This window comes from Balearica regulorum, chromosome 1 (assembly GCF_011004875.1).
Source record: "Balearica regulorum gibbericeps isolate bBalReg1 chromosome 1, bBalReg1.pri, whole genome shotgun sequence".
In the NCBI taxonomy this organism is placed as follows: Eukaryota; Metazoa; Chordata; class Aves; order Gruiformes; family Gruidae; genus Balearica; species Balearica regulorum.
In genome coordinates this window covers 9,431,573-9,457,625 of record NC_046184.1, presented here as the reverse complement: position 1 = coordinate 9,457,625, position 26,053 = coordinate 9,431,573, and the positions used below count along the sequence as shown (strand labels likewise).

General features: G+C 39.4%; 1 protein-coding gene across 3 annotated transcripts in view; it reads right to left on the bottom strand.

Moving 5' to 3' along the window:
• Positions 1-26,053, bottom strand: part of SEMA3D (semaphorin 3D) — a 146,218-nt gene that overhangs the window by 81,791 nt on the left and 38,374 nt on the right. For all 3 annotated transcript variants that reach the window (XM_075771100.1, XM_075770948.1, XM_075771021.1), the window contains one exon: positions 17,479-17,665. In XM_075771100.1, the coding sequence (XP_075627215.1) occupies positions 17,479-17,593 (115 nt within the window). In that variant the 5' untranslated portion in view covers positions 17,594-17,665. The remainder of the gene's footprint in view (positions 1-17,478; positions 17,666-26,053) is intronic.

The window sequence follows — 26,053 nt, the reverse complement described above, 5'->3', positions numbered from 1 at the left end:
CTTTCTCCATCTTTCTTATACGTCCTCTTTTTATATTGAAAGGCCACAATAAAGTGCCCCCAGAGCCTTCTCTTCTCCAGGCTGAACAACCCCAACTCTCTCAGCCTGACCTCTGATCATCTTCATGGCCCTCCTCTGGACCCACTCTAATACCTCATTGTGTTTCTACCTGCTGGCCACATTTCTTTTGATACAGCCCAGGATATGGTTGGCTTCCTGGGTTGCAAGTGCACATTGCTGGCTTATATCCAATTTTTCATCCACCAGTATCCCCAAGTACTTGTCTGCAGGGTGTCTCTCAATCCATTCATCACCCTGTTTGATATTAAGGATTGCCTTGACCCATGTGCAGGACCTCACACTTGGCCTTGGACTTCATACAGTTTGCATGGGCCTACTCCTCCAGCCTGTCAGAAGACCTTCAAAGACTTAGTCCAACTAGGTGAGGGATGGCATCCCTTTCCTCAAGCATATCAATGGCACCGCTCTGCTTGGTGTCACCCACAAATTTGGTAAGAGTGCACTCAATCCCATTATGTCATTGATGAAGATCTTAAATAGCATTGGTCCTAGTATAGACCCTTGAGGGACACCACGCTTACTGATTTCCGCTTGGACATTAAGCCATATATATAGTTGAGAAGAACTGGGAGGAGGTAACAACTGTAATGTGTATAGAAAGTTTGATACAAGGTTCAGTTTGTCCATTGTCTAACATTACGTTCTGGTGGCAGTATAGAGGATTGCTACAATTACATTTTCAGTTACTATCATTTCAATTGAGAATTGAGATCTGAATCAACAACCACTGAGCAGAAGTATATCCCTAGGGCATAGTACTGAAAGGAAGGCAATATAGACACATATTAAGGGGACCATCCAGTAGTAACACCTCTAAGGTCCTGAGGTCTTTACTTTCCTTACAGAGGTGGCAATGGGTGGCTGTTCCCGCATCCTTGCCCTCTCGGCAGAGCAAGTTTTCCCTATTAAAAGTACAAATTTGACACTTCAGTTTTACTGTGATTTAATAGTGTCTTCCAATCTCTTTCAAAAGGTAATTAAGAAAAACATGTTTCTCTGTGAAACTAATGAAAGAATCTATGCTTCTCCTGTAAAAAAAGCTAAAAGGCTGAAAAATAAGTCTGTAACCTTTTGCTTAATGAAGACTCTGTGGACATAATCCTGGATGAGGACATAAACAACATATCGAAAAAAGCATGACGACAGATTAGTCTTGCTGGGCAGTCATTAATTTGGGGACAACAAAAATAAACATGTGAATCAGTTCTTCCACAAGCAAACTTTCCAAACCAAACTATTCAGAAATCTTGGGACAGAAAGGTAAATCTTGTGTTTAACTGAATATAAAATTAAGGGTATTTCCACCTCCCTGACACTGGATGAACAATGTATCCTTCCTTCTAGAGAGGTCAGACTTACAGAACAAGTTAGTTATTCTTCCTGATCATGATGAAAATCAGGGCCAGTGTTTTGCAGAGTAACTCCTGAACAAAGTAGAAGGGAAAAAAAAAAAACAAACAACAAAAACCAAAAAAAACCCCAAACCCCTAACTCTTTTCTCCAAGGTCTCTCACAAAACATGTGACAGACAAAGCAAAGATTAAGTCCTGTTGTTGGCTAATAAACAGCACTGTGGGAGAAAAAAATATTTTGCCATTATTAATCTGACTACCTGGCATATAATTATGACAATTATTTTTTGGCTCAGTCACTTCTACTTAAGCTTGTGTGGTTTTGTCTGGCTCACCGCTGGATGTTGTTACAGTACAGTCTGAAAACAAATTGTCTTGAATTGCAGCTCCTGTTCCCCTAGGTGAGATTTATTTGGCAGTACTTTAGAAAAAAAAAAAAACAACTTCACATTAAAAAAACTAAATCTAATGTTAAGCACTACACTGCTTTACATCAGCACTGTCCTGTCTTTTGTGGAGGCAAAGATGTCAAGGTTTTGGATTGTGGGTTTTTTGTTTTTTTTTTTCTAAATTAGTAACACTTTAAAAGACCAGCTTATTAATTGACAGCAAGATTGTTTAGGAACAACTTACGGTTAGGATGGTACTGTAAAAAACTAAGTCCCATCCAAACTGCTTCTTACACTACAGCTGGCTGATGAATAAGCTGGCTGAAGAATAGCCAAGCCAGTGTAATAAATAAATACAAACTTAAAAAAAAAAAAAAAAAAAGCCCACTAAACACAGAACTTCTGAAACACACTCCATTAGTGTGCTCTCACCCAATAAGAAATAAAGATATACTCTTCTTGACACTGGTTGTTACTGGGTCCTCTGATACAGCACAGCCACTTCTAGTGAAACTATTATTCTTTGTGTGTGATGTGTATGTGTCTTCATTAAATGTCATACTCTGTTCAAACCTCCTCCCTTGTTTTTTCTGACTGGAAATTCTTGGTACTGGATATGATGGAACTGGAAAGGGTTTTCTGGTGCTGATCACAGCATAGCAGGAGGTTTTAGCTCCCCTGGGCTACTCAAATTCTTCTCAGTTGATCTCTAAAATATTGTTTATCAGCTGAGCATTGCTGGAGCACATCATTTCTGAGTAATCGTCTTTCTCTTCTCCACCCATCACATAAGAGCTGGCTGCATTACCAGATTATCTGATCCGTTGTATGTAATAACAAATGCCTCATAAATTCTGCAGTCTAGATTAAATCTCTTTAACAGTTCTATGTCCCAATTAGTAGATAGGATGGAGGGAAAAGGAGGAATACAGGATCACAATACCTATTAATTAGTCATTCACAGGCATTAACATGAATAAACAGGAGAGATTTATGAATTTCACAGGCTACTGTGTTTCAGCAACCCATATCACCCCTTGTTCCTCTTAAATCTCTCCTGATGACAATCTTCAGTCACACCACAGTGCTTGCCTGTGGCACGTGGGTAACTAAGAAGCAGAATGTGAGGGAAAATTCCTTCTCATCTCCAGCCATGGGAATTTGATCTGAGTAAGGATAAATGATACGTTTGTGCAAATGCTCTAAAGCACTTTCATTGCTTAGACTCGTGTGATCCGTGGGCCTTTGCAAGCGTGTCACTTGCTGAAATATTTGGACCTGATTCTTCACATACCTGAAAGGAGATGACTGAAACTGCTCCCCACTTCCCATTTCTTTCCTATCTGGAAGGAACAATCTCTGTAGTGACCATCCCAAAAGGACATTTGTCATCTGTTGCTCAACCCTTCTAGTATTTCTGAGTAAAGAACCACCTAGGACAGCTACAACAGGGAAGGAAAAAATTGTCTCATGACTGAAACACCCAAATGGGAATGAGCCCTGCCTGGTGCCTTGTACAGTCATTTGTTTCACTGCATCATAGGGAAAACATCTGTAAAATGTTCCAGATTGAAATGACAGCATTGCACACTGATTTCTTACTGACGCAAACGACAACACAAGCTGCAAAGTGGTGAAGAATCAAGTTTGGTCAGTTATTTACTAACTATTGAAAAGATCTTGGAAATAAGACTCTGAACATGGTCACTGATAAGATTAAAACTGAAACATGACCTAATAAAATTTGTCAAGTAAACATAACAGAGACTTGATTAAATTACAGCCAAATTAATCATTGTTCTCACTCCATAAAAACAAAACAATCCAGTCTTATGGGCTGAAATTGTTCTTCACAGCAAGATATATTTAATACCATCAAGGATATTACATTGGAAAAAATTATTATGAAAAGCACATTTGCCCAATGGTTTTCAGGCTTGGAGAAAGCTGTTGATTTGAATCACTGCATCTCTGTAGCCAGGCTAATATAGAAACAGCATTCTCACAATGCACAGAAACAAAGTTAGTTACAGGGATGGTCTTTCACGAGTGCACGTTCAGCACTCAGTTTATAGTGTGTATTTGCTGTTTTACTGAAAATTAAATACTTTTTTCCAGTCTGGCAATTAAATGTATATTCAGCAAACCCCTTTTCTGGGTTAATATTTCACTGCTGAGCGGTAGAAGCTGGAAGAGTGGCTGGTTTTTATTCATTTAGAAAAGTATTATTTCAGTGGACTTGGCTCACAACAGCACAATCACTGCTTACTCAAATAATCTCCAGCAGCAGAGCCACGACGTAAAGGTTTCAAATGAAAAAATGTCATTCTGTTCTGATAATATGCATTTACGTTTATGCAGCATATCTAGACTTCTTAGCCTCAAGTCACATATGTGGTGACCATGTTGCCATTCCTCAACTACAGCATAGTGTAATCTGGAACTGCTTGGTCAAGACTCAGAATTGCCTTTGTGGCCAGTCACAGGCATTTTTGTAATGATAGGCTGTGCCTAAACTGGCAAAAAGGGAACTCCTCAACCTGTTTCAAAACAGATACATCTGCTGAAACCTTTGAAGGACTCCAAATTTAAAGACGCTATAATTTCATAATTTTCACATGCAGTAAAAAACAAATGTCACGTCATTTTACTGTAGATAGGTGCAAGTCCTTTCACGTGCTGGAAAATACCCATGACAATGTGTATTGTGTGAATCCTCAACTAAATTTTGGGGATAAGGAAACGTCAATATAGCATGAATACAGCAAATTACTTAATTCCTAAAGTATTCTGAGTTTAAAAGATCCAGTTGACCCCAGATGTATTTGTATGAAGGCAAAGAGAATAGTTCCAGTCTGCTACCAATCTCTACTACATATTGCAAGAAGGAAATTATATTTTCTTTAGATGCATCTCACCATGGACAGTGATGATTTGCTGTGCATGCTATGTGGCTCTCTTTACAACAAATTTTATTTGGCTTGGAGGAAAATGTCATATTCACGGCACAGCAAGGCCTTTCCAAAAGGATATGGATTACTGGGAACAGATGAAACATGATTTCTTGTTGGCACAACACTCTTTCTGAGCAGTCCCCAAAACCACCTTGTACTCCACCATATATTTTGGGGTTAGGCACTTCTTTTCCTCTTTTAGGATTGGCTATTACAGTCTAAGAAGGTGATACTGAAAAGAGAACTTTTTCAAAGATTGCTCCAAAATTCAGGAACAGTCTGCTGCAAGATTTGAAGCATTTCAGGGCATTTTCAGTTTGAGCTTCAGGCAATTCTATGGGCCTGCTCAGCAATCAGTAAATTTAACATTTCATACACCTCTATTTGTAAATACTTATTGATAGATGTCAAATCTGTCAGCATTTTACAACCCAGAAAAATCATAAGTAATTAGTTACATAAATTATGTACTATGCTTCTCAAACCATCATTACAAACATCTAAGCAATAGCTCTCTCTGTGCAGTGCTGTGAAGACTTTTTTTTACAGCTTTCATCGGGAAGGGACAGATCATCTTATCTTCAGATAACCTTCTCAATGGCTACTCTACCCATAAAGAGGGGGAAAAAAAGTAAAAAAAAAAAAAAAAAAAAAGTAACATGCTGTGGGACCTGATTCTCTTTCATATCAGTAAAGGTCACTTTTGAAAGGAGGTGCTTCTGCAAGATCAGAATTGAGACTGCTGCAGGTTATTTAGTTCATCTGTTTCAGAGCTGAGGGCTATAATCAATCTACAGTCCTGTCTTTGTCTGACTCAGAGGTTTTTTAAATCTGCAAAAATGGTAATACTGTAAAAGAAAATAGGTAGATGCTTACCACCAAAACCATACCCATTAAAGCATATACTAAACAATTCTCGCTTATGTTTATCAAAGTGTATTTTAGTTGTGTTTTAACCGCAAATAAATTTGACTATTGAACCAGCTGCACAAATAACTTGTAAAGTGTTATTATTGCAGAGATGATTAAGAGCTGCTTTGCGACTTCATGTTATCGGTGAAAAAATGCAAAGGCTCAATTCATAAACTTCACAGAGCCAAATCAAATAATTAACTTTAGGCAGCACAACTAAAAATGTATCTGAACAAAATGTTTGTTTTTCTGAAGAAGACCTAAGACTGTGGATTTGCACAGGTTCCCTTTACTAAGTAGTTTATCTTTCTTGCAAAACTGCCAAAGTAAGCAAACTCACGGTGGTTTCCAAGGCAAAACTAAATCACCTTTTTTTTTTAAGTGATACTGCAGATATCTAAAGAATACGCGCTACAAATGTAATTCAATATAAATGATTGGCAAGCATATGAGCTTTGGTAATATGTAGATAATTGTTGGCATCTCTTCACACATACCTGTCCATTAAGAATGCCTGGCACATTGATAGACTTAAACAGTACCAAATCTCCTCTTTAAATGAAAAGCAGAACATGCAAACAATGGACTTATGACCTCCATTTCCTCATTTTCAGTTGTCAGGACTGAGCTTACCTTTTTCCCTTCACCTCCCACAGATCCTCACCCTGTGTAATGGGTAAATAATCTGAGTCATTTGACTGAAAACTTTTTTCTTCCACTTCAGTCTTATTTCAAATTCCCTTCATAGTATCCCAATGGTAAGAGGATATTGATCTTTAAGACATGAGACTTTTTCTTTGTATCTAGCAGAATAAAATTCTAGGCCATTATTGAGGTCAGAGGCTAACTTTCTTCTCAACCATATAGACAAGGAAGGAACTGTCAACTTAAGTAGAGATCACACTCTATCTTCAAGCAACCTGAGTGTCAAGCAGCTGAAAGAAAACCCCTGCCCTATTCTGAGGGAGATGGCTTATAAACTCACCTATTCCTAAAAGCTACTCCAAAAACCCATAGTGGCAAATAGCCTATGAATTTACTGACCCTGGGGAAAGGCAGCTTTAAATTAATTCTGCTGCTCCCACTCTCTCTAGTTAGAATTTCAATTTTTAGATGCATTGGAGCAACTCAAAATGATTTCATTCATGCCCTGGTTAACCATTTCCCAGCCAATCTATCAGCCAATCAAATACATAGAAAGCAAGAGAGCGATGATAGGCTTCAGGTGGAAACAATGGCAAAATCCTCTTTGCCTGGCTTATTTGAAAAAGCTGAGTTAAACTCACTGATTCTGAATCAGTTTTACTGCTCCAGCTAGCCACCATCTCATCTGATAAAGCTTCAGGGTACCTTTAGGTGCATAATCATATGACCTGCTATCAGAAGGGCATGTATCTTATGAAGGACATAGCCATGGGGAATGAAGAGTGGAGATTAGTCCACACTCTGAGGAACAGGCAACACAAACAAAATGCATTGACGTTAGATTGTGTCTAGTAGATGTCTAGCATCAAAACTATCTTAGGGATCTGGGACTTGTATTAACTTGCATGCATGAACACACCTCACTCTGCAGCAGTGGCTCATTCTTTCCTGCTTGGATGGAGATGTGTATTGCACTTTGCAAGTCTGTCCAGGTGTTAAAAACGTAACATGGTGATCATATTTAGCACTTCAAGGCACATAGCTCTTCCTTTGTCAAAGCACGGTTTATAAAATTATATGCAGTGCTATCCCTCCTTTCAAAACAAATTACTGTCATTATATTGCACTTGCCTTCGAAATAGTACCAAGCCTTCATTTCAGACTTTACTTTCCTCAGACTGATGCAAAAAATGGCGAGAGTATTTTCAAGCACCTGTACCTGCAATTTTCAACTAACTGCATCTTCAGAGAAACTTTTGAGAACGTGGTATCCTCTGCAATTGCACACAGCACCCTGAGGACACACAGAGGAGCTCTTTGCTACATCTTGTAGCCCCTATATCTGTTGCCTGATAAAACATCAGGTTGTGGTATTTCTTCCACCCGTACTATCTGGAGGCAGCTGTATAGAACATAACACGTTTTTAAATCCTTACTCAGTTTTTGCTTTGTCGATGAAATTCCAGCCTTAGGAAGTAAGATAAGAGGACATTGTTTCACACTTGGAGCAAATGAGAGTTTTGTTGTGGATTTCAGAGTCCAGGATTTAAACCTGCAAAGAGTTTTCTCAAGTAAATCTGAGGTGTAATTGGCTACAGAAACCTGGATTTGGCTCAGTAGCTGGTCTGACACTACTGATAGGTGCTGACAGATCTCTTTGGGAATCTGACTCACTTTATTCGGATCTGCTTTCTCAGGCTGTGCATCTGACAACAGGACTTGCTCCATTGAGCCTACAGCTGTTATAAAGGAAAGAAAGTGTTTTTAAAATGGCCAGATATCTTAATAATACTTTCACTTTAACATTTTTCTTACCAGGTTCAAATGTATTTGCCAGCTTGCTAATGAGATTAATGTTCACAGCAAAGTAGATAAGGCTTTCAGGCTAAAAGATGAGAGACCTTGAACTACAGTGGCATGAACAACCGTTGTAATAACAGTGTCAGATGGCATGAGCCTGGAAAACACATTAATATTAATACTAACAGGCTTAGGAGAGGTACAGAGCAGCACGAGCTGTTCGTGAAGAAAGTGAATTGTCAGTGCAAAGGAGAGATAATGCCAAACAGATTTACTTGTCCGTTTACTTCATTAGTGCCTCTGTTTTCAAGACTTAAAAGAACAGCTCACAGACAGAAAAATCCAGATTTGTTGCCTATCATTGCTATTATTGAAAACTATCTGCAATTTCCATACTAGTGTAATCATATACTACACACCAGTTATAACCAGTGTCTGGGAGCAGCACAGATTTTTATGGATGTATTCAATAGCTGTACGTCCCACCCTTCCCCATCCTCTGCGTGCTCCACAGACACACTTGCACTCACATCAAGAGTCGGAGCCAGACTCTCTGTTTAACCACTGGGACCTGCAATAATTTCATCAGCTGCGGATCTAGCCCTGACTGTACAGCAAGAAGCCTTGCTGTGGGGGCCATTCTCCTGTCCGACTCCAAGCATTGGACCAGAGCCCACACAAGCTGTATGGTCAGGCTCTAAAGCTAAATAAGATACAGAGATAAAGTCCTAACTACTAATAGCATATATCCTTGCCAAAGGGGCTGATGAGAGCTGGAGCTGGTGCAAGAGAAAGGGCAGGTCCATGCATTTGGGAGAAGATGAGGGGAGGAAAGAAGTGGACATGTGTGTTTGGGGAGAAGGGAGCAGGGAGGGAGATGTCCTCCTTCCAGAAGCAGCACACTGTTACGTTGGCTCAGCTGCCATGAAACTGCCATCAGAAAGAGCCTGTAAGATCTCTTAAGTGCTGATGGTCCTTCAACACCCTTCCCACAGTACCCCTGAGGGCAAGAAAATTTTCTCATAACTGGCTTCGAAAAGCTCTTCTGGTTTCTCCACTCAACCAAGGTCCTGATGGACAAGGAGGCAGAGCAGATACAGTAAAGGAGGTGAAACCAGGTCTGGGAAACAATAGCCAGCTCACCAGTGTGACCTGCTACCCAGGGAGCAAAGGCAGCATTTGGCAGGGCTGAAGGGGCTGCGGTGGAGAGGAGTGCCTGCACAGGAAAGGAGGCGAAGGGCAGGGACCTCTGTGAGCAGATTTACCTGTCAGTGGAACAGATATTTCCGCTGTTGGCAGGAAACATGCTTTAGGAGGTTCCTGCTTGCTCTCGCCACACGTAACTGCTTGTTCCTGTCCCCGCAGGGGGGTTCCCTCTCTGACATGGGCCAGATAATCTTCTTTCCCATGCTCTGAATGAGGAATGGGAACTTTCATAATGGCAGTGGAGGCATTAATATTTTAGCCATCATTACTCCTGGCTGAGCTCGCGAGGCAGAATTAATAGCCCTGCTTTAAATTGCTACAGAAGTGTGGTACAGAGATACAATCACTACAGGGAAGCACTGTTTAAGGCACGTAGTCATTATCTGGAGTAGCAGCACAACATGAACATTCTCTAAGAAAATGTGGTTTAAATGTAGAGAATGGCTGTTTTTAGGAAACTTCAAAGATTTTTCTCATGTTCTTTTTCCAGTTTTCCAGATATATTTTATTTGATTAAAAGTGATTAAGTGTAGCAAGGTAAGTCAATTGGCTATTGTGAAGGTAGGCTTTCAAAATAATTTTGCACTGGTAATAGCAAAGTACCACTTCCAGCAATGAAAATAAACCCAATTCACATTATAATAGCTTGGACTAGCATAACGTTCTCCCATTGCAAAGTGAAATACAATTATCAGTTATACTTTCTGATATTGACAGAAGTCCTTATGAAGCCATTAAAACTAGAGGTCATTGAATATCTGTATTTATTCCCTTAAATGTTAGTTGTTTGTTTGGGAGTTGTGCCTAGCAACCTCTATCAGATTCAGAGTCCCACATGCAGATGTGCAGGTGGACACAATATCTGCCTTGTAGACTTAGGCAACATCGCGATAGGACCGTACTAACTAAAAATCACAGGGCAAGGGATGTTAGAGATGTGTGTCTGCACAAGATAACCATGTGCACCATCATATTACCTCCAGTCAATCATTAGTATATAGGCATAAGCTATTATTTAATATGGGAAGGGAGGTGACATTTTTTATTACTAATATTTACATTCTTTTATCCATTTTGGGGCACCAGATTGCTGTTGTGTTACCTATTTAGTGAGAAATATTTTTCAGAGAAATCCAAGGTGCATGGATGGTGCAGAGGGAGTTGTAAAATTGTCCCAAAGCTGCCAGATAAGTTGAACATAAAATTTTGGTGTCTTTAGTAACATCTTAGCCACCAAACTCTATGGTACAACACAGCATACCTCTCTGAGGCAGCCAGGATTTGGATCACAAAGGAGAATGCCTGTTTTCTCAAATTAGTGGGAAAAAAAGGTACCTTTGTCACTCCCACCCTTGTCTAAATGCCTCTGTTAACCACAGCTAACCAACCCCTGTGACTTCTCTGATAGTGCTCTGGTGTGATAAAGGAAATTTTGTCTCAGTCTTTTTCTGCTATCTCCTTGTGCATTTATCTCCAAAGGACTTTGACTACAGAACAGATCTTCCCCGCACCCTTCGGCTCTTCTTTGAGGAACTCATCTATAAATGGAACAGCAGAAATGAGGAGGGAGGAAAGGGAAATAGGATGTGACTCGAGGACCTGCACTGCAACCACAGATGTCCACCGCTAGACACACACTGACGTCAAGAGGATCATGCCCTCCAATTAGTGCATAGAAAGAGAACAAGGTTGGGATCTTCAAAACTACCAAGGTTTGGCTTTGCTTTACAAATGTCTTTACTAAAAGTGCAATGCAATTAGACAAATATTTTTGAAAGTATCCTCTTCAAAGCTTATGCCACTGATCATGTATCTTCCCCACATTATTCTTCTCGGGAAGCAGTTTTCAGTGTTGTCTTGTCCTCCTTTTTACAAAGGACCAATCATTCTTCTCAAAGTCTTATTCTTTTGGTTTTTTCTCTCATCTTCTGAGATCTAATCAAGTGAACATTCAGCAGAATAGTTTGGTATTTTGTGAACACAATTCTTTTTTTATCCAATTGAGGTCCTTTTGTGATCAAGAAAAAAGAAAACTGTTGTGAGCTACAGGCTGTTTACACTGTTAAGAGGTTGATACGGGTCAGTTCTCTAAGGTTATTCTTAGTTCAACTGCTATGTAAACTGTTGATGTCACTGACTGGAGGCTGCTCTCCAGGACATTATATATATGATAATTATATGACAGAAAATGCAACATATAGTTGGATCTGACCTCCAAGTTCACTAGTTTAAAAAAGGAAAAAAATGTCTGTAAGAAACTTGCTGTTTTTCCCGTTACTAAAACATAATAAACGCCTTCAAATTTATACTTAGTCTACGGCATATACAAGAGTCTTTCCTCACATGGACAGCCATGCCCATCCATCTTCAACCTAGGGCACATTTTAAGTCTCAATGTTCACTGCCTCCAGAAAGCGTTTTTGAGACAAAACAGGGAAAATCTATTTCAGAACTAGGCAAACATCTGCAACTAGGATCTTAACTCTCACATAAACATTTTATGTTACTCTACAAAGGAATCTGAGGCAGATTTTTCTGAGAAATCACAAATCATCAAAAATGAATTAAACAACTAATAAGAGATTCAAGAAAAGCAGCACTTCCTTACTCAGCACATTTTCCTTGGTCTTCATGGGCATTCAGAATTACAGGTACTGATATTGCCACAAAAGCAAGTTTTTACTGATTTTTCTTCCTCTTCCCGGAGAGCAAGCACAGCTGCAGAAATGCAAGCTCGTTTATAGGCATCTTCGTACATCACCAGTTTACCACGTTCCAGCCATTCATAGTTGTGCAAGACCCCCTTCGTGGTACCAGGATTACCGCAATGTCACAGACAGTTTAAATGAGGCTCATGGAGCTACACAATTGTAACTATATTTTACATGGATAATTAAACCATGCATGACATGGAAATAAGCCAGCTTTACTGAAACAGAACAAAATAACTACTCTAACGCAACCGTTAGGCATCTCATCAGTTATAAAATGAAACACGTTTAAAGCAAAAATTATTTAGAAAACAGGATGCTTGACTTTGTAAAGTAGCATGTTCAAAGGATCCTTTTAAGAACATTAAGGAAATGTACTAATCCAGTCAAGTTTTCAGCTGAATTCCTGGCACCAAAATGTTATCATCTGCTTGCTTTTTCACCATGTTGTAAGAATGAATCACTCTTAGGGGAAGAAAATCATGTATGCAAAACACTGCACGCAGCAAAACAATTCTTAGACGTGGCTAATTTCCATGTGGAGCTGATGATTTAGCATTGTCATCCTTCAACAGAGGAGACATAATTGCATGTCTTTAGTTTACTTATTTAAGATGAACAAAGTGAGAAGGAGTGGAAATTTGATCCTATTTCAACTTATTTCAGTGGCAAAACTCTTGCCGTGACTTTAGAGGGAGTGAGACTGCATCTTAATTCATTCAATGTGAAGAAGACAAAAAAAATCAGCTGAGAATAATGTTCTTGTTTATTAGATTTAAATTACTGCCATAGCTGAGTTTAACAGTGTTAAGTAAATCCTGTTTTAAAAGCCAAAGGTTGCCTTCAGTCTTGCCTTTTCCAAAGTGCTGTGTCACAATGCAGGGTCCTGGTCCTCTGACCAAATCAGCACTGATCACAATAAGCATGGCTTGCTTTTGGGGAATGGTCACATTCCCACATGGCAATGCTATATATTTGTGGATGTCAGTGTGGACAATGTCCAAATCTAGGCTGGGGCACACCCCCTAGCCAAGAAAGCGGGAGGCACACTTCTGTAATATAAATGTATTCTAATGAGTTATAAATGTAGTCTTGTGAAGCGGCTGAGGGAACTGAGGTTGTTTAACCTGGAGAAGAGGAGGCTGAGGGAAGACCTTATCGCTCTCTACAACTGCCCGAAAGGAGGTTGTAGCCAGGTGGGGGTTGGTCTCGTCTCCCAAGTAAGAAGCAATAGGATGAGAGGAAATGGCCTCAGGTTGTGCCAGGGGAGGTTTAGATTGGATATTAGGAAAAAATTCTTCACTGCTGTCAATCACTGGAACAGGCTGCCCAGGGAAGTAGTTGAGTCACCATCCCTGGAGGTGTGTAAAAGACGTGTAGATGTCAAACTTAGGAACACAGTTTAGTGGTGGACTTGGTAGTATTAGGTAGTAGGGGTCTTTTCCAAACTAAATGATTCTATGATTCTTTGAGTGCACAGACTACTTCTAAGATGTCCATGAAAAGCTAAAAAATAAAGCAAATCGATAGGCTTAAATTTGCATTTAGGAGTCTGCATTTCTACTGGAAAATTTTAGGAGGGCCACAAATTGAAAGAGGTTGAATTTTTTATTATTTTTTTTTCCTAGAAGGCAATCCACCTTCTTATTCTCTGTCTCTCCCTCTAAAGTAAAACCTAGAAACACACACAAAAAATCTGTATAAAAGTGTCTGCCAATAAATTGGCAACGACTACTACCCAAAAGATAGACAGAAATAAGACTGTCTACTACAATATGAATTTAACACATTTGCATGTATTAATTATGAAACCGGCCCTTCCCTTCTTCAGTAACAGAACTGATGTCATCCTGTAAATGACAGTATTGAATTAGACTGGTATACGAAAACCTTCTGCATTTGCTGTAGAGGTAGGAATGAGGATGTTAAATGAGGTAGTAAACAGTAAGATTAGGGAAGCTGAATGTCACTTCTGTGCTTGCAGAGTTCTGCAGTTTGGATGATGGCCATAGGGTATGTCCAGCCACATGAGAATGAATGATAAATACACACTGTTGCTCATGTGTTATACCAAGACTATTAAAATACGGAATATTACTCAAAAAATCAGGCCTGAGTTTTCTAAAGATGGTAATCTTCTCTTAGAAGACAGTTTGTTTACCTTCTCCTAATATTAAAGCTATAACATAATAATAGAAACACCTCATAATCTTGTAAAAGTTTCTAAGAGATATAGATTAATTAAGGTCTATGCAGTGAGAGCACCCTAGAAGCATCATGACGGCAGTGACAATTTCTGGGATATGAATGACATGCACTGATATCTAAAAGCTAAAGTCTAAGTGAAGAAAATAAAAAGAAATATTGAACAATTATTTAATAATGAATTGGGGGAAATGTGGGAATATAGGATGAGGTATGTAATTAAAGATCACAGTGTATTATATTAACACAGGTGGAGCATACATGACTTTGCCTCTGTATTACAAGATATTTTAAATTACTTTTGTGCGTTTGTAGTTTTACGTGTGTGATTTTTTATAACTGGGGCAAACAATGAAGGAAATCCGTCATATGACATCATGTTTATACCCACATCATTCACTGGAATATCTGTGTCTTAACATTTCCGGCACAGATTTCTGCCCCTGAAGCTATCTCACAGAAGATGAAAACCTATAACTGCCATGCAGACAAGCTCTAAAATTTTAATTGCTGTCTGAATGCAGAGAACTTGTGACGCACCATGGTTTATTGGACCACTCTTGTGGTTATAGACACTTCTTTTAGCTACCCCACCCTGCTCCTTCTCCCTCTTCCTCTATCCACCACTGACTTCTTTCTATCTCAATTTTCTCCTTCTCTGTGTTCCTTTAACACCACTCCCTCTTCTTCTTTCTCTCTTCTTGTCCCCTGCACTTCTTCATCCTTAGCATTCATGATGTGGTGTTCCCTTTCTTCTCCTTACCTTTAGGGCATGGGAAGAAGCCGTTCCCTAGCCCTCAGCTGAGGTATGCTGGGCTGCAGCTGTGAGATGAAGTAACTGCAGGGGAAAGTCCTGCTCACTTCCAGCTCTCCTGCCCAAGCAAATGCTCAGCCATTCTGGGAAGATGGAGCTATGCCATCCCATAAACACACTGCACTTGGAAGGGGATGAAACCTTCCCTTGAAGGACAACATCTTTAACAGCCAAAGGAACACACAGGTTTTCAGAGCTGCCTGATGTGGCCAGTTTTGGTCAGTTTTCCATAAAGAAGGAAAAGGGCCCATATGATCCTCCTGATGATATTTCAAGTCCTAATTCCAAAGAATGGAGATGCCAGGACTTTTGAATGACATGACTGTAAAAATTTTATGAGGACTGGCAAGACAGTTCATTTCTCCTACATCTTATTTTCAGAAACCCTGGAGTGGAGTTATTTAGGCTGGAATACTTGGGGGAGGGGGGGAACAGGGAGAAGGTAAGCTTAATTCTGACAACTATATTAAATAGTCAGAATATCTGCCATGCTGTTATCAACAACAAAACCGTGATTTAATTATGACAAGCACTACCTGCACCATTTACAATGTAAAAGTGTGAAAATAAAGCAGTAACTTTTTTTCTTGTTCCCTGTGGAAAAAGAAAAATAACCCCCTCAAAAAAAGAAAAAAAAAAAAAGAAAAAGAAAAAAGCAAGAGTCAACAACAAAGTCTGATAATTCACTTTCCTTTGGCTTTTCAGTTCCATCACAGCTCTCCAAATTAAGATTTATGTGCCATTTCGTATCTGTTGTTGCTTTTTTTTTCCCCCTTCAGGGATATAGGTGGATAAGTTTGGATAGGAAACTGTATCCCTCAAGCAAAACTGAAAGGTTTATAAAGTTGCCAATAAAAGTTTGGGTCAGGGCCTAAATATCAATCATCCACTCATTGTCTTTTTAAACGAGCTCAGGCATTTTCCCAACCACTCCCAGCAGGTCTCTGCCACTATTTTAAAATAAGATTTCAGTGAATTATTTTTTTTTTTTTCCCCTGTGTTGACCTCAATAATTTTTGTCTCTCCCCCTCCTTACCTGCCAAATGCATCCATCAGGCTTTTGCCAAAGGCTATCCACCTTTGAAGTCGAGAGGAATTCACTAATCGTGAATGTCAAATCCACAATAAATGCCATCACCATATGGTATATGCAGCTATTGGGAATTATCTCGAAAGGCCTAGCTGTGAAAAGTCTGGCTGTATGTTAGGGGGATTTTATTGCTAACTTTCATAACTCATGTCAGGTCTTTTCAGTTTCTGTGTTCATTGGCTTAAGTGAGTGCAACTGTTTCCTGAATTTATAAAAATGTTGTCAAGATCCCTTGATCTGTCTTCCTCTGCTTCTCTCACACAAACACATTCAGGCACAGGGGAATACCGTACCCAGTGGCATACAAATCCAGCAAAAGAGAAGCTTGTAAATAAATAGTATGTCATTGTGCTTACTCAATAAATTCCTGTGTGTGTTAAACTCATGATAAACACATCATAACCACTGATGAAGGCTTTACAGCCTCCTGTCCCATCACACCTTCCTGAGTGTAATTCTGTAATGCATAGGAAGAACTAAGTTTGAAAAGCTGAGAGCAGAATTAGTTCTGATGAGGGCAGGGTGCTGACAGAACTGAAAAAATAGCTAACTGGAGAGCATTTGCTTTAGCTAAAGAAGACAGTATCAAAGTGATGTATCTCTGTGCCTCGTAAAAACTGTGGAAGTGTACTGTATATTCAAAGCAAGAAGAAACCTACCTCCTTTAAGAACTTGCCCAATAAAGAATGTTTTAACACCTCAGCCTGTAACATTCTCAACAAGAACTACGCATAAGGTTAAGAAAGTCCTCAGAAAAATACGCTTTTGTGATCCAAAGAGGTAAGAAGAAAGAAAACAACATTTCAAGAGTTTCACATACCAGCTTAGTGATAAAGAAAAAAAATTATTACAGAAATAAATTGTCGATGCCATTTGAAACACTTAAGGCAGTGCTCTTGACATTTGCCTGATGCTCTAGAAAGGTGTGAGTGCCCTCCATGTCCCATGTCACCCCCACCACCCACATGGGAATGTCTCCAATGGACCTCATGGCGTTTCAAGTAGCACTAAAAACCTACGTTTAGGCAATGACTTCCCTCTAATTTATATATGGTATATTAATATCTTCTAGGAGCAAACTGAAATAATAGTTTTAAAACCCAGTTATATTTCAGTAACATGTATCCCTCCACCCAAAAAAGAGAATTTAACACTGTCCCTAGGCAGAATTCATCCGTCTTTAAGAGTTCTATCACGTGTTTCTGGGAACTGTCGGGACAACTGCATTTCGTTTTCCTGATTAATAATACAAATGAACTGCTGGCAACATCACATCAAAACAAAAGTGGCAGAATCAGAAAAACTGCTGAAAAGTTTACCTTTATAGGAAAGCTTAAGTCTTGGGATATTTTGTTTTGACATTCCAGTGACTGGAAGGAACAGCATCACTAAAGATAACAGGCTGCAGACATGTGGTACTTGGGAAGCTCTCATTCTGCTCTCTTCTGTGTCTTCTTTTGCACTATGGTGAAATATGTCCCCGCTTTCAAACAATCCAAATTTAATCTGGAAGAAAAAACAAAAAACATCTGTCGATTTTTTGCATTATTACATAAATAATAATTCTGAAAGCAAGCCAGATCTATCTTTATAGAGTAGATCATTTAACACATTTGTTACAAAAGTATTTTTTCTTCTACTATAAATCAAAATGTTGTAAATCTGTTTCTTTAATACTAAATTTACACACTTTGAGGTTGGAAAAAATACGTTAATTTTGCAAATGCCAATGTCTAGCATAGCTAAAGTTTAAGCACAAATTAATTAATGCAGTATCTATAAAAAGAACATTCACCTTTCAAAGGTGATCATGCAACTCTTTAGTTCATGCTGCTCCATTGGATGCTTAATGTTTTCTAACTCTGTCTTTATCTCAGTACAACAGCTATTGTATGTTTATGCTATGACTAGAATAAACTGCAATATCTTAGATACCATGGGAGTACAAGCTGAGTTAACAATGAGTACATACCCATCATAAACTTTCATAAATAAACTAAGAAATTTGGATAGAGCAAACAGTTGTGTTTAGTTTTCATAGAGAAAAATGTCAATGCAGCTGATGGATTTAAATGTGCTTTCAGTATGATATTTCCAGCAGAGCAACTGCCTCTATTCACCCACCAAAATGTCCTATAAACTTTAATGAGTGGTTCATGCTGAGGTCAATAGGCTGATATGGGACTTTGCTAGCACAGTGTGCAACTAAGCCAGCTTTGCACAACTTTTCTCTTAATAACAGTAATTCGTATTCTGTAAATCTTAAAGTGTTTTACAAATGAAAGTAATTATCAGTGTCCTTATTTTCCCTGTGCAAAAATGGCATCATAAAACTACAGTGAACCTACTTCCTCAAGGTCACACTGCCACACCAGTTGCTGAACAGAAAGCAGCAACAGTTCTCCTGGTGTCCTGTTTGTACTCACTTATAAGGGATTCCTTTTGCCCAATAACTCCACTTTTGCATATGAAATAATTTGAAATGGCATCCTGAGTTTTGAAGGCAGAATTTGACAGTTAAGAAATCACAGAGGTCAGAGCATGAAAATATCTGTGAGAGCAGATCCTTCCCCCTGCAAGTACATGATACCAGAGGTCAAGGGAGATAGTTAGTGAAATGACAAATGTCAGTGTTTGAGTAATGCTGTAAATCAGGGAGTGAGGAAATGTTATGGTTAGTAGCGAGATTAATGGCTCATGATTTGCCATGAAAATTCTTTTCTGAAAGGTACTGAAACTGCCTGATTAAAAGAGTAATCCTAGTGCCCACATCAGCCAGCACTTGCAGGAACATCAAAAGAAAGGCTCCTTGTGAGCTCGTGAGAGATGCAGCACAGCTCGTGGCCCCGGAGCCGTTCCACAGGTCTGGCACATAAGTTTGCTGCAGCACGGTGGGCAGAACACCTCTGCGAGCTGCAGAGGCATCCAGAATCAATTTAGCACCTCATGATGCAGGCAGTACATCCTTCCTGGCATGAAGGGACTGGAAGGAGGACCCCTTCAGTTCTCTCTGCCAGAGGAAACCTCAGATGAAGCTGGGGCTTTCTGAGCATCCAGACCCTCTGCCAATAGAAAAGACAAGGGAGTGTGCAGGAAGGGTGTGATGGGGAAAGAGAGAGACAGAAACGATTTGTCAATTGCCCAAAGCATCCTTCCTGTCGCAGAACATTGAGCTTCTTTCTTCTCAATCCCTTCTTCAACACTCACATCCAGTGTCTGAATGCACTACTTTTGGCCAAGTGCCATTACATATTCATGAGATGACATGTAAAGAAAACAAACCAAACATGAAATGCCTCTGGTTCATCTTTCCCTTCCCTTTATTAGGGTAAAGGATCCTGAGAGAAGTCCCATGCAAGAAATCCCACATTTATTTGTGGTTGAACTATGAAAGACTGCTGTTGACTAGACTATCACAAGGTTATATCACCGCAAAGAAATCTATTTTGGGGGGGGGGGGGGGGGGGGGGGTAAGAAGGGAAAAAGAAAGGGAGTGAGGAAGAGGAGGATTATATTAAGACAAGAGACATCAGCCCTGTTCATCTTCAGCAGAATGGTAGAGACATTCTTCAAAAGGAAGGAATCAAGAGGGAGCCAGTCTCACTGCAAATATGCTGAGAAGTCACAGCTTGCGGGTTTGGGTCTCAGCTAATAGGGATCTCACCAGAGGATTTGGGCTCATTTTCTTGAGGTAAAGTACATTGAAGAATCAAGACTAAATTTGTTGCTTATAGAAAAAACAGTTGCCTGAACCCACTGTCATTTGTTTAGCTGCAAATTGAGGATCAGCACCAAACTTGCCCTTTTGGTTATAGCTCACAATCTCATTTTCTCAGGTAGGGTTCTTTTGCTAATGGAAACCTTCCTTCTTTTTTTTTTTTTTTTCCTTTTTTTTTTCCTTTTTTTTCCTTTTTCTTTTCCCCTTTTATTTGAATAATGTCTGTGAAAAACCATTTGCTTTAATTCCTGACACAAGGCAGTTAGTTTACACTGGAGGCAGCTGCTCTGTGAGCTCGAGCCAACCCTGTCTTGTCCTAAATTCATTGCAATCTGGCCAGATTGTCACATATATTTTTAGTTTATGATGATCTTCTAATACAATTCCAGCTTCTGCACAGAGTCCTTCCAGCAGTCTAATGACTAGCTCAGGTTAATGAACTTCAGACCAACTTACTGGCCATTAATCTTCAGGAAATATCCTTCCTTTCTGTAACATATGCAATGTCAATCAGTGTCCTGTGCTTAGAAGAGCCATAGTCATGCTGCGCGGAGGTAATCAGACCCATGAACAGAAACAAAGTATAAAACCTAAAAGCAAATCTAACTCCCCCGTTCTTTTTCCCCTCAAAAGTAAGAAGAGTTTTGTCAGAGGATGAAAAATTATTGTTTTCTTTAGTTCTTTGATAGTTCTTCTAAGCACCAACACACTCTAAAACTTCCTTCTCATGAACAGACCCAAAGGAGTTTGAAAAGAAAAATGTTGAGGCTAAAGCTGCTTGGCTTCGGCTAGGAAATATCTGCACTGTGTTAATTATCACCTGTGAGACCAACTGGGGAAGGAAGCTATGCATACACCTCGCTGAAGTAGGGGTATTTCCAGAGGAAATAAATAAAGGAGCGATTATTTGCCCCACATGGGGATGGCAAGCGGGATGCTGAAGAGGGGCCGAGGAGCCTGGCTCCGTCCTGCTAGGACCTCCCTGCAGGCCTCATAAATTCGAAATGGACTACAGGTTAAAGCTGCCAAAAGACAAAATGTTGGTCTGCTGGTGTACTACCACCTTGCCAGAGAGAGGCAGCTGGACGTAACTGGCACATGCGTGATGTCACATCCCTGAAATGAGGTGTCACCTCCTTGCAATTGGTCAGATTTAGTGGAGCCTATAAAACAGATTGCTCTGAAGCTACTGTCTGAAAGAGGAAAACCTGGAGCCAATTTACTAAACATAATTTATTCCAGGCCCTTTGTTGCAATAAACAGAGCTCTTCAGCCTCCTCAAACACACAGACAGTAGGGAGCTCTGTGCTTATGGGAGTTTTTTCAGATTGTCGAGCTCAAACCTATCTAAATGCAAAATCTTGCATTCACAAATACTGTGTAGGTTTCCGACTTCTCCTGGCGTCACAAAGTCCAGAGCTGGAAGGACTGTGACCCATCTGCAAACACACACTTTTTTAACAGTAGTTTATGCAACTCTCAGTTTAATTCCATAACAAAAACCTATACGGAACTGGAGAATAATTTAAAACTTGTCTCCAGCACTAGTTTTCCAAGGCCATTTTAAAATTCAGAATTTTTTACTTCAATAAAGTGGACAATGAAAACTGCTTGCAACAAATACAGAAAAAGCAATTAACCAAATGATATGGCTTAGTTATACTGAATCTAATAGCAATGTTACAAATTGTAAGTAACTGCTGAAAATCTAGAGCAACCTTTGAGTTGGCTCATGTCAATTAAAAAAACCTAGAATAGAATAGAAAAATGTCTGATAGTCACTATGGACTTATAAGTAAGCTGAATAAATTACCTAGGCCATTTAGTCTCAATATGTAAACCATTATCTCTGATGCCCCAGTTTTTCTTTCTTCTCCTCAGCTGTCCCTGTCTGAGATCTTGGGGTTTTGTTTTATTTTTCCATGGACTGAGAAGAGAGTAAAAGATATCCCTTGCAAACATCAACCAAATAGCATGTTTAGCCTGGTAGACGAACATATTGCTCTAGAGGATTTAAAATTAACTAGCTGAAAAAAGAAACAAAAAATACCGCACCTACAATTCAATGGTATTGAACTGTATGTTGTCTGGGTTTTTTTGAATGTTATCTGTCTGCTCATATTGTACATATACTTCATATATATGTATACAAATTTGGAGCATGTTACTTTAACTGCAAATGTACAGATATACGTTTCCAATGCATTTGCTTGTAGCTGTCTCATCTATAAATTATCACATATATTCCAAGAGGAAAATTACTATGGTTGTCTACTGTGTGGTTCAAAACTCAACTATAATCATAAAATGGATATCGAATATCCTGTGTTAACAAGAGGGAAAACTACAAGCATACGTGAGTCAGATTTATAACTCATAAAATAAAATAGACTAAAAATAAAACTATATCTTCAGACTTACTTAACATCCTTAAGTTACTTTTTAAATAACAAAGATGACATTCATCCAGAGCAAAATGAAATGATGTTCTTGTACCCCTTAGATAGATGTTCTGTTGATAAACTATTTGGCAGAGGAGACTTTTCTCTTCAATGTGAAATCTCAGTTTAAAGCTAACTCTATCCAAGAACTAGTAAACAGTATTATTCATCCCTATTCTCCCATTTATTAAGTAGCTTTTGTGCTGTTTATAGTGCAGCAAATGTTCTCTTCCAGGATTCTGAAAAATACTTCTTTTTACAAAAAACTCAGATCAGTATTACATCACTTCCCAACATTAGTAAAAATTACTGAATAAAAAAATAATGGTACAATCAAAAAAATTATGTGAGCCTACAGTAGGTGATTTTTTGGTTTTGTTTTGTTTGGCTTAAATCATCAGTTTTAGTATGTCTGGTGTAGATAAGGTTTTGCCGTAAAGCAGACCTTGCTATTGTTAAATATCCAGATGAATAATAAAGACTGATACAATGCATAACCCAGCTTATAATGAGTTTTACAAAGCTTTACAGGCTTTACCTTTACTGAGCTCCTCACAGAATTTATACCCTATCCATTCAACACAGTAATTCGGAATGCAAGAAAAGTCTCTGCTCTGATTCTTACTTGAGAAGAGTCAAGTAGAGCAAAATAAAATGGAAGGACTGAGAGACAAGGAGGATGCAACTGAGGGAGTAAAGAGTCAGTAAAAATGTCTGTTTTTATTACAGAGAACCATCTGATAATAAATAAAGCTCTCCAACGGGTAGAAAATGTGTTTGAGTATTACATTGGATTTTTTGTTCATTAAGATAAAGATAAACTCAGGCTAAAGTAAAAATGGACACGAAGTAAAACATGAGAGACAAAGAATGAACTCACTCACTTATTTGGTGTATTTTTTATAGTTTTCTACATCTTTCTGAAGCTAGTCTACTGATAGAAGCATTTACAAAAGGAGTGTAGTCTGTTCGGAGATAAGTACTGGTAAGAATGGTTAACCTTTCTAGAGTGGTCTGTGTCACACCGCTATGAAGAGCTTATCTGACCATGAAATTTACTATTGGGCACTTAAAATTATACACATAGGAAATGAGCATGTTATCCTCAAAAGATACAGGGATATTTTTCAGGTCAGTGTCAGTGGGGTCAGGATTACACCCAAAGATTTCACATAGATGTAGAAGAAATCCTTTCAGAATGTGACAAATAGACAGCCATGCACACAGACATGTTATATATGACCAGAAACTGCGATTCTGAAAAAATTTGTTTGTGGCATTATATCTTTTGACCATATAATGCATAAATCAAAGACTGATAATAAAAAAAATGCTACTCTCTAACCCTAATTCTTTGTATATTGTGTATTCTTAAAAAAAAGAAAATAAGACCTATAGTTGTACATTCCATAGCCTGTTTCTCAAGCACAGCGTTTATTGTCTATTGTCTAAGAAAAAGGATGGGATGGAAAGCAACATATCATCTGATAATGATATTGCAAAAAGGATATGCATCACAAGAAGTGTGACCAGCGGGTTGAGGGAGGTGATTCTGCCCCTCTACTCCGCCCTTGTGAGACCCCACCTGGAGTACTGCGTCCAGCTCTGGGGCCCCCAACATAAGGAGGACATGGAGCTGTTGGAGCGAGTCCAGAGGAGGCCACGAAGCTGATCAGAGGGCTGGAGCACCTCTCCTGTGAGGACAGGCTGAGAGAGTTGGAGTTGTTCAGCCTGGAGAAAAGAAGGCTCCAGGGAGACCTTAAAGCAGCCTGCCAGTACCTAAAGGGGCTACAGGAAAGCTGGAGAGGGACTGTTTACAAGGGCAGGGAGTGATAGGACAAGGGGGAATGGGTTTAAACTGAAAGAGAGGAGGTTTAGATTAGATGTTAGAAAGAAATTCTTTACTGTGAGTGTGGTGAGACGCTGGCACAGGTTGCGCAGAGAAGTTGTGGACGCCCCATCCCTGGAAGTGTTCAAGGCCAGGTTGGATGGGGCTTTGGGCAACCTGGTCTAGTGGATGGTGTCCCTGCCCATGGCAGGGGGGTTGGAACTAGATGGGCTTTGAGGTCCCTTCCAACCCAAACCATTCTATGATTCTATGATTCTATGATTCTATCATATAGGCAGATGAATAAAATGCCCCACCAGTCAGATGTGCAACTGATATCTTCTGCACATAAATATCTACATGCCTTTCACTTTAGATGCACGTGCATCTCAGATGGATTTTTTTCTTTTTTTTTTTTTTTTCTTTTTTTGGTGGAAGGAACTATGACTTCAGATATTACGTCTGTAAAAAAGAAAAACAAAGAAAAAGAAAAAACACAAGCCAAAGAAGAAAGCAGTGTATGGCACGATTTAGCAACACATAAGAATCAAAAGGAACGCTAAGCCAAACCTCAGTGTTACATTATTTTAAGTATAGCATGTTTCCACAGCAGACCAGAAAAACTTCTCAAGCCATGAAAAGTGATTCTAAGACAGGTTTTGTAACTTTGGTATCCAAGCAAAGAAAAGGGCAGTAGGATGAAAATTCCTAGAGACATTAATGAAAAGGTAGACTAGATGAAAACCGCTTCCTGCTGAGTACCGTGACGTCTGAAGGTTTTTGAAGAAAGCCAGAAAATTTTCCTCTAAAACGTCTGTCACCACCTGCAGCAGTTGGGGTGGCTTGGCTCAGCTCTGAATAAAGTAGACAGGGAGAGAATACATGCAGGAAGCTTTGCCTCTGGAACGGCCTTGGCCTGCTGTTGAGAAAATACTGAAAAGCCAGAAAAGTGTCATGATGGCCATCAGAGAAAAGAAATGCTCATTCTGGGGAGACCTGCCTGAACATTTAAATGCTAACAGATTGCATTTGTCCTGCTACAACCTGAATTAACCCCAGGCAGCACTGTCAAGCCAGCTAAACCACTGACCCTGCAACTGCCATTCTTTTGTTGGAAGAAACATATACCTATGATGGCCAACTCAAAGGAAGGATTACAGTCTCTTTTTCACCTCCAGGATTTTTTGCCAATGTTTTGCTATGGAAAAACTGTTCTCTGTACCTCCTTTCATAGGAGACCTTCCAACATCTGCAGGGGTGGAGCATGAGTCCTCTAGCAGTGACAGTTCTATTACCAGAGGTCTGGACTGACTGGTAGTTCTGGGGTCACCAGTAACTAGTGGCAATGGGGTATTTTACAGATTACTTGAACGGAGACTTGCCCTACCATGTCTTTTGCATGCTTTTGAAAAACCCAGCTTGATGGGAAGATAGTGTAGCACCCTGGTGAAATTTGTCATGAATCAAGCCCAGACTTACTTCCAGGCACAACACAGCAGCAAGGTAAATAATAGTACATACTCTGGAAGTGTAGAGCCAATGAGCTGTTTGCATGGGTATATCTATAGATGCAAGTAGGTAGGGCTCTTCTGTCCTTATCCAAGCAATCCGGACCTAAGCCAGCTCCTACTGTTGTATGGCTCCATTAACTGCATTCTATGCAACAATATATTATACATTTCAGCTACAGATGTATCGGAGGCACCACTAGCCAGCCAAATCCATGTGCAGGAAGAAATACCTTGGTTCTGTCAGCTGCTACCCAGCCCACCCATTCAATCAGCAGACCCTACTAAAAAAAATCCTCAACCAGAAAAAACCAAAACAAACCCTCCCCAAAACTGAAAGAAATAAAGGAACGAGGATTTACATTTACAAATACATTTATAATGTTAATTTAATTTCAC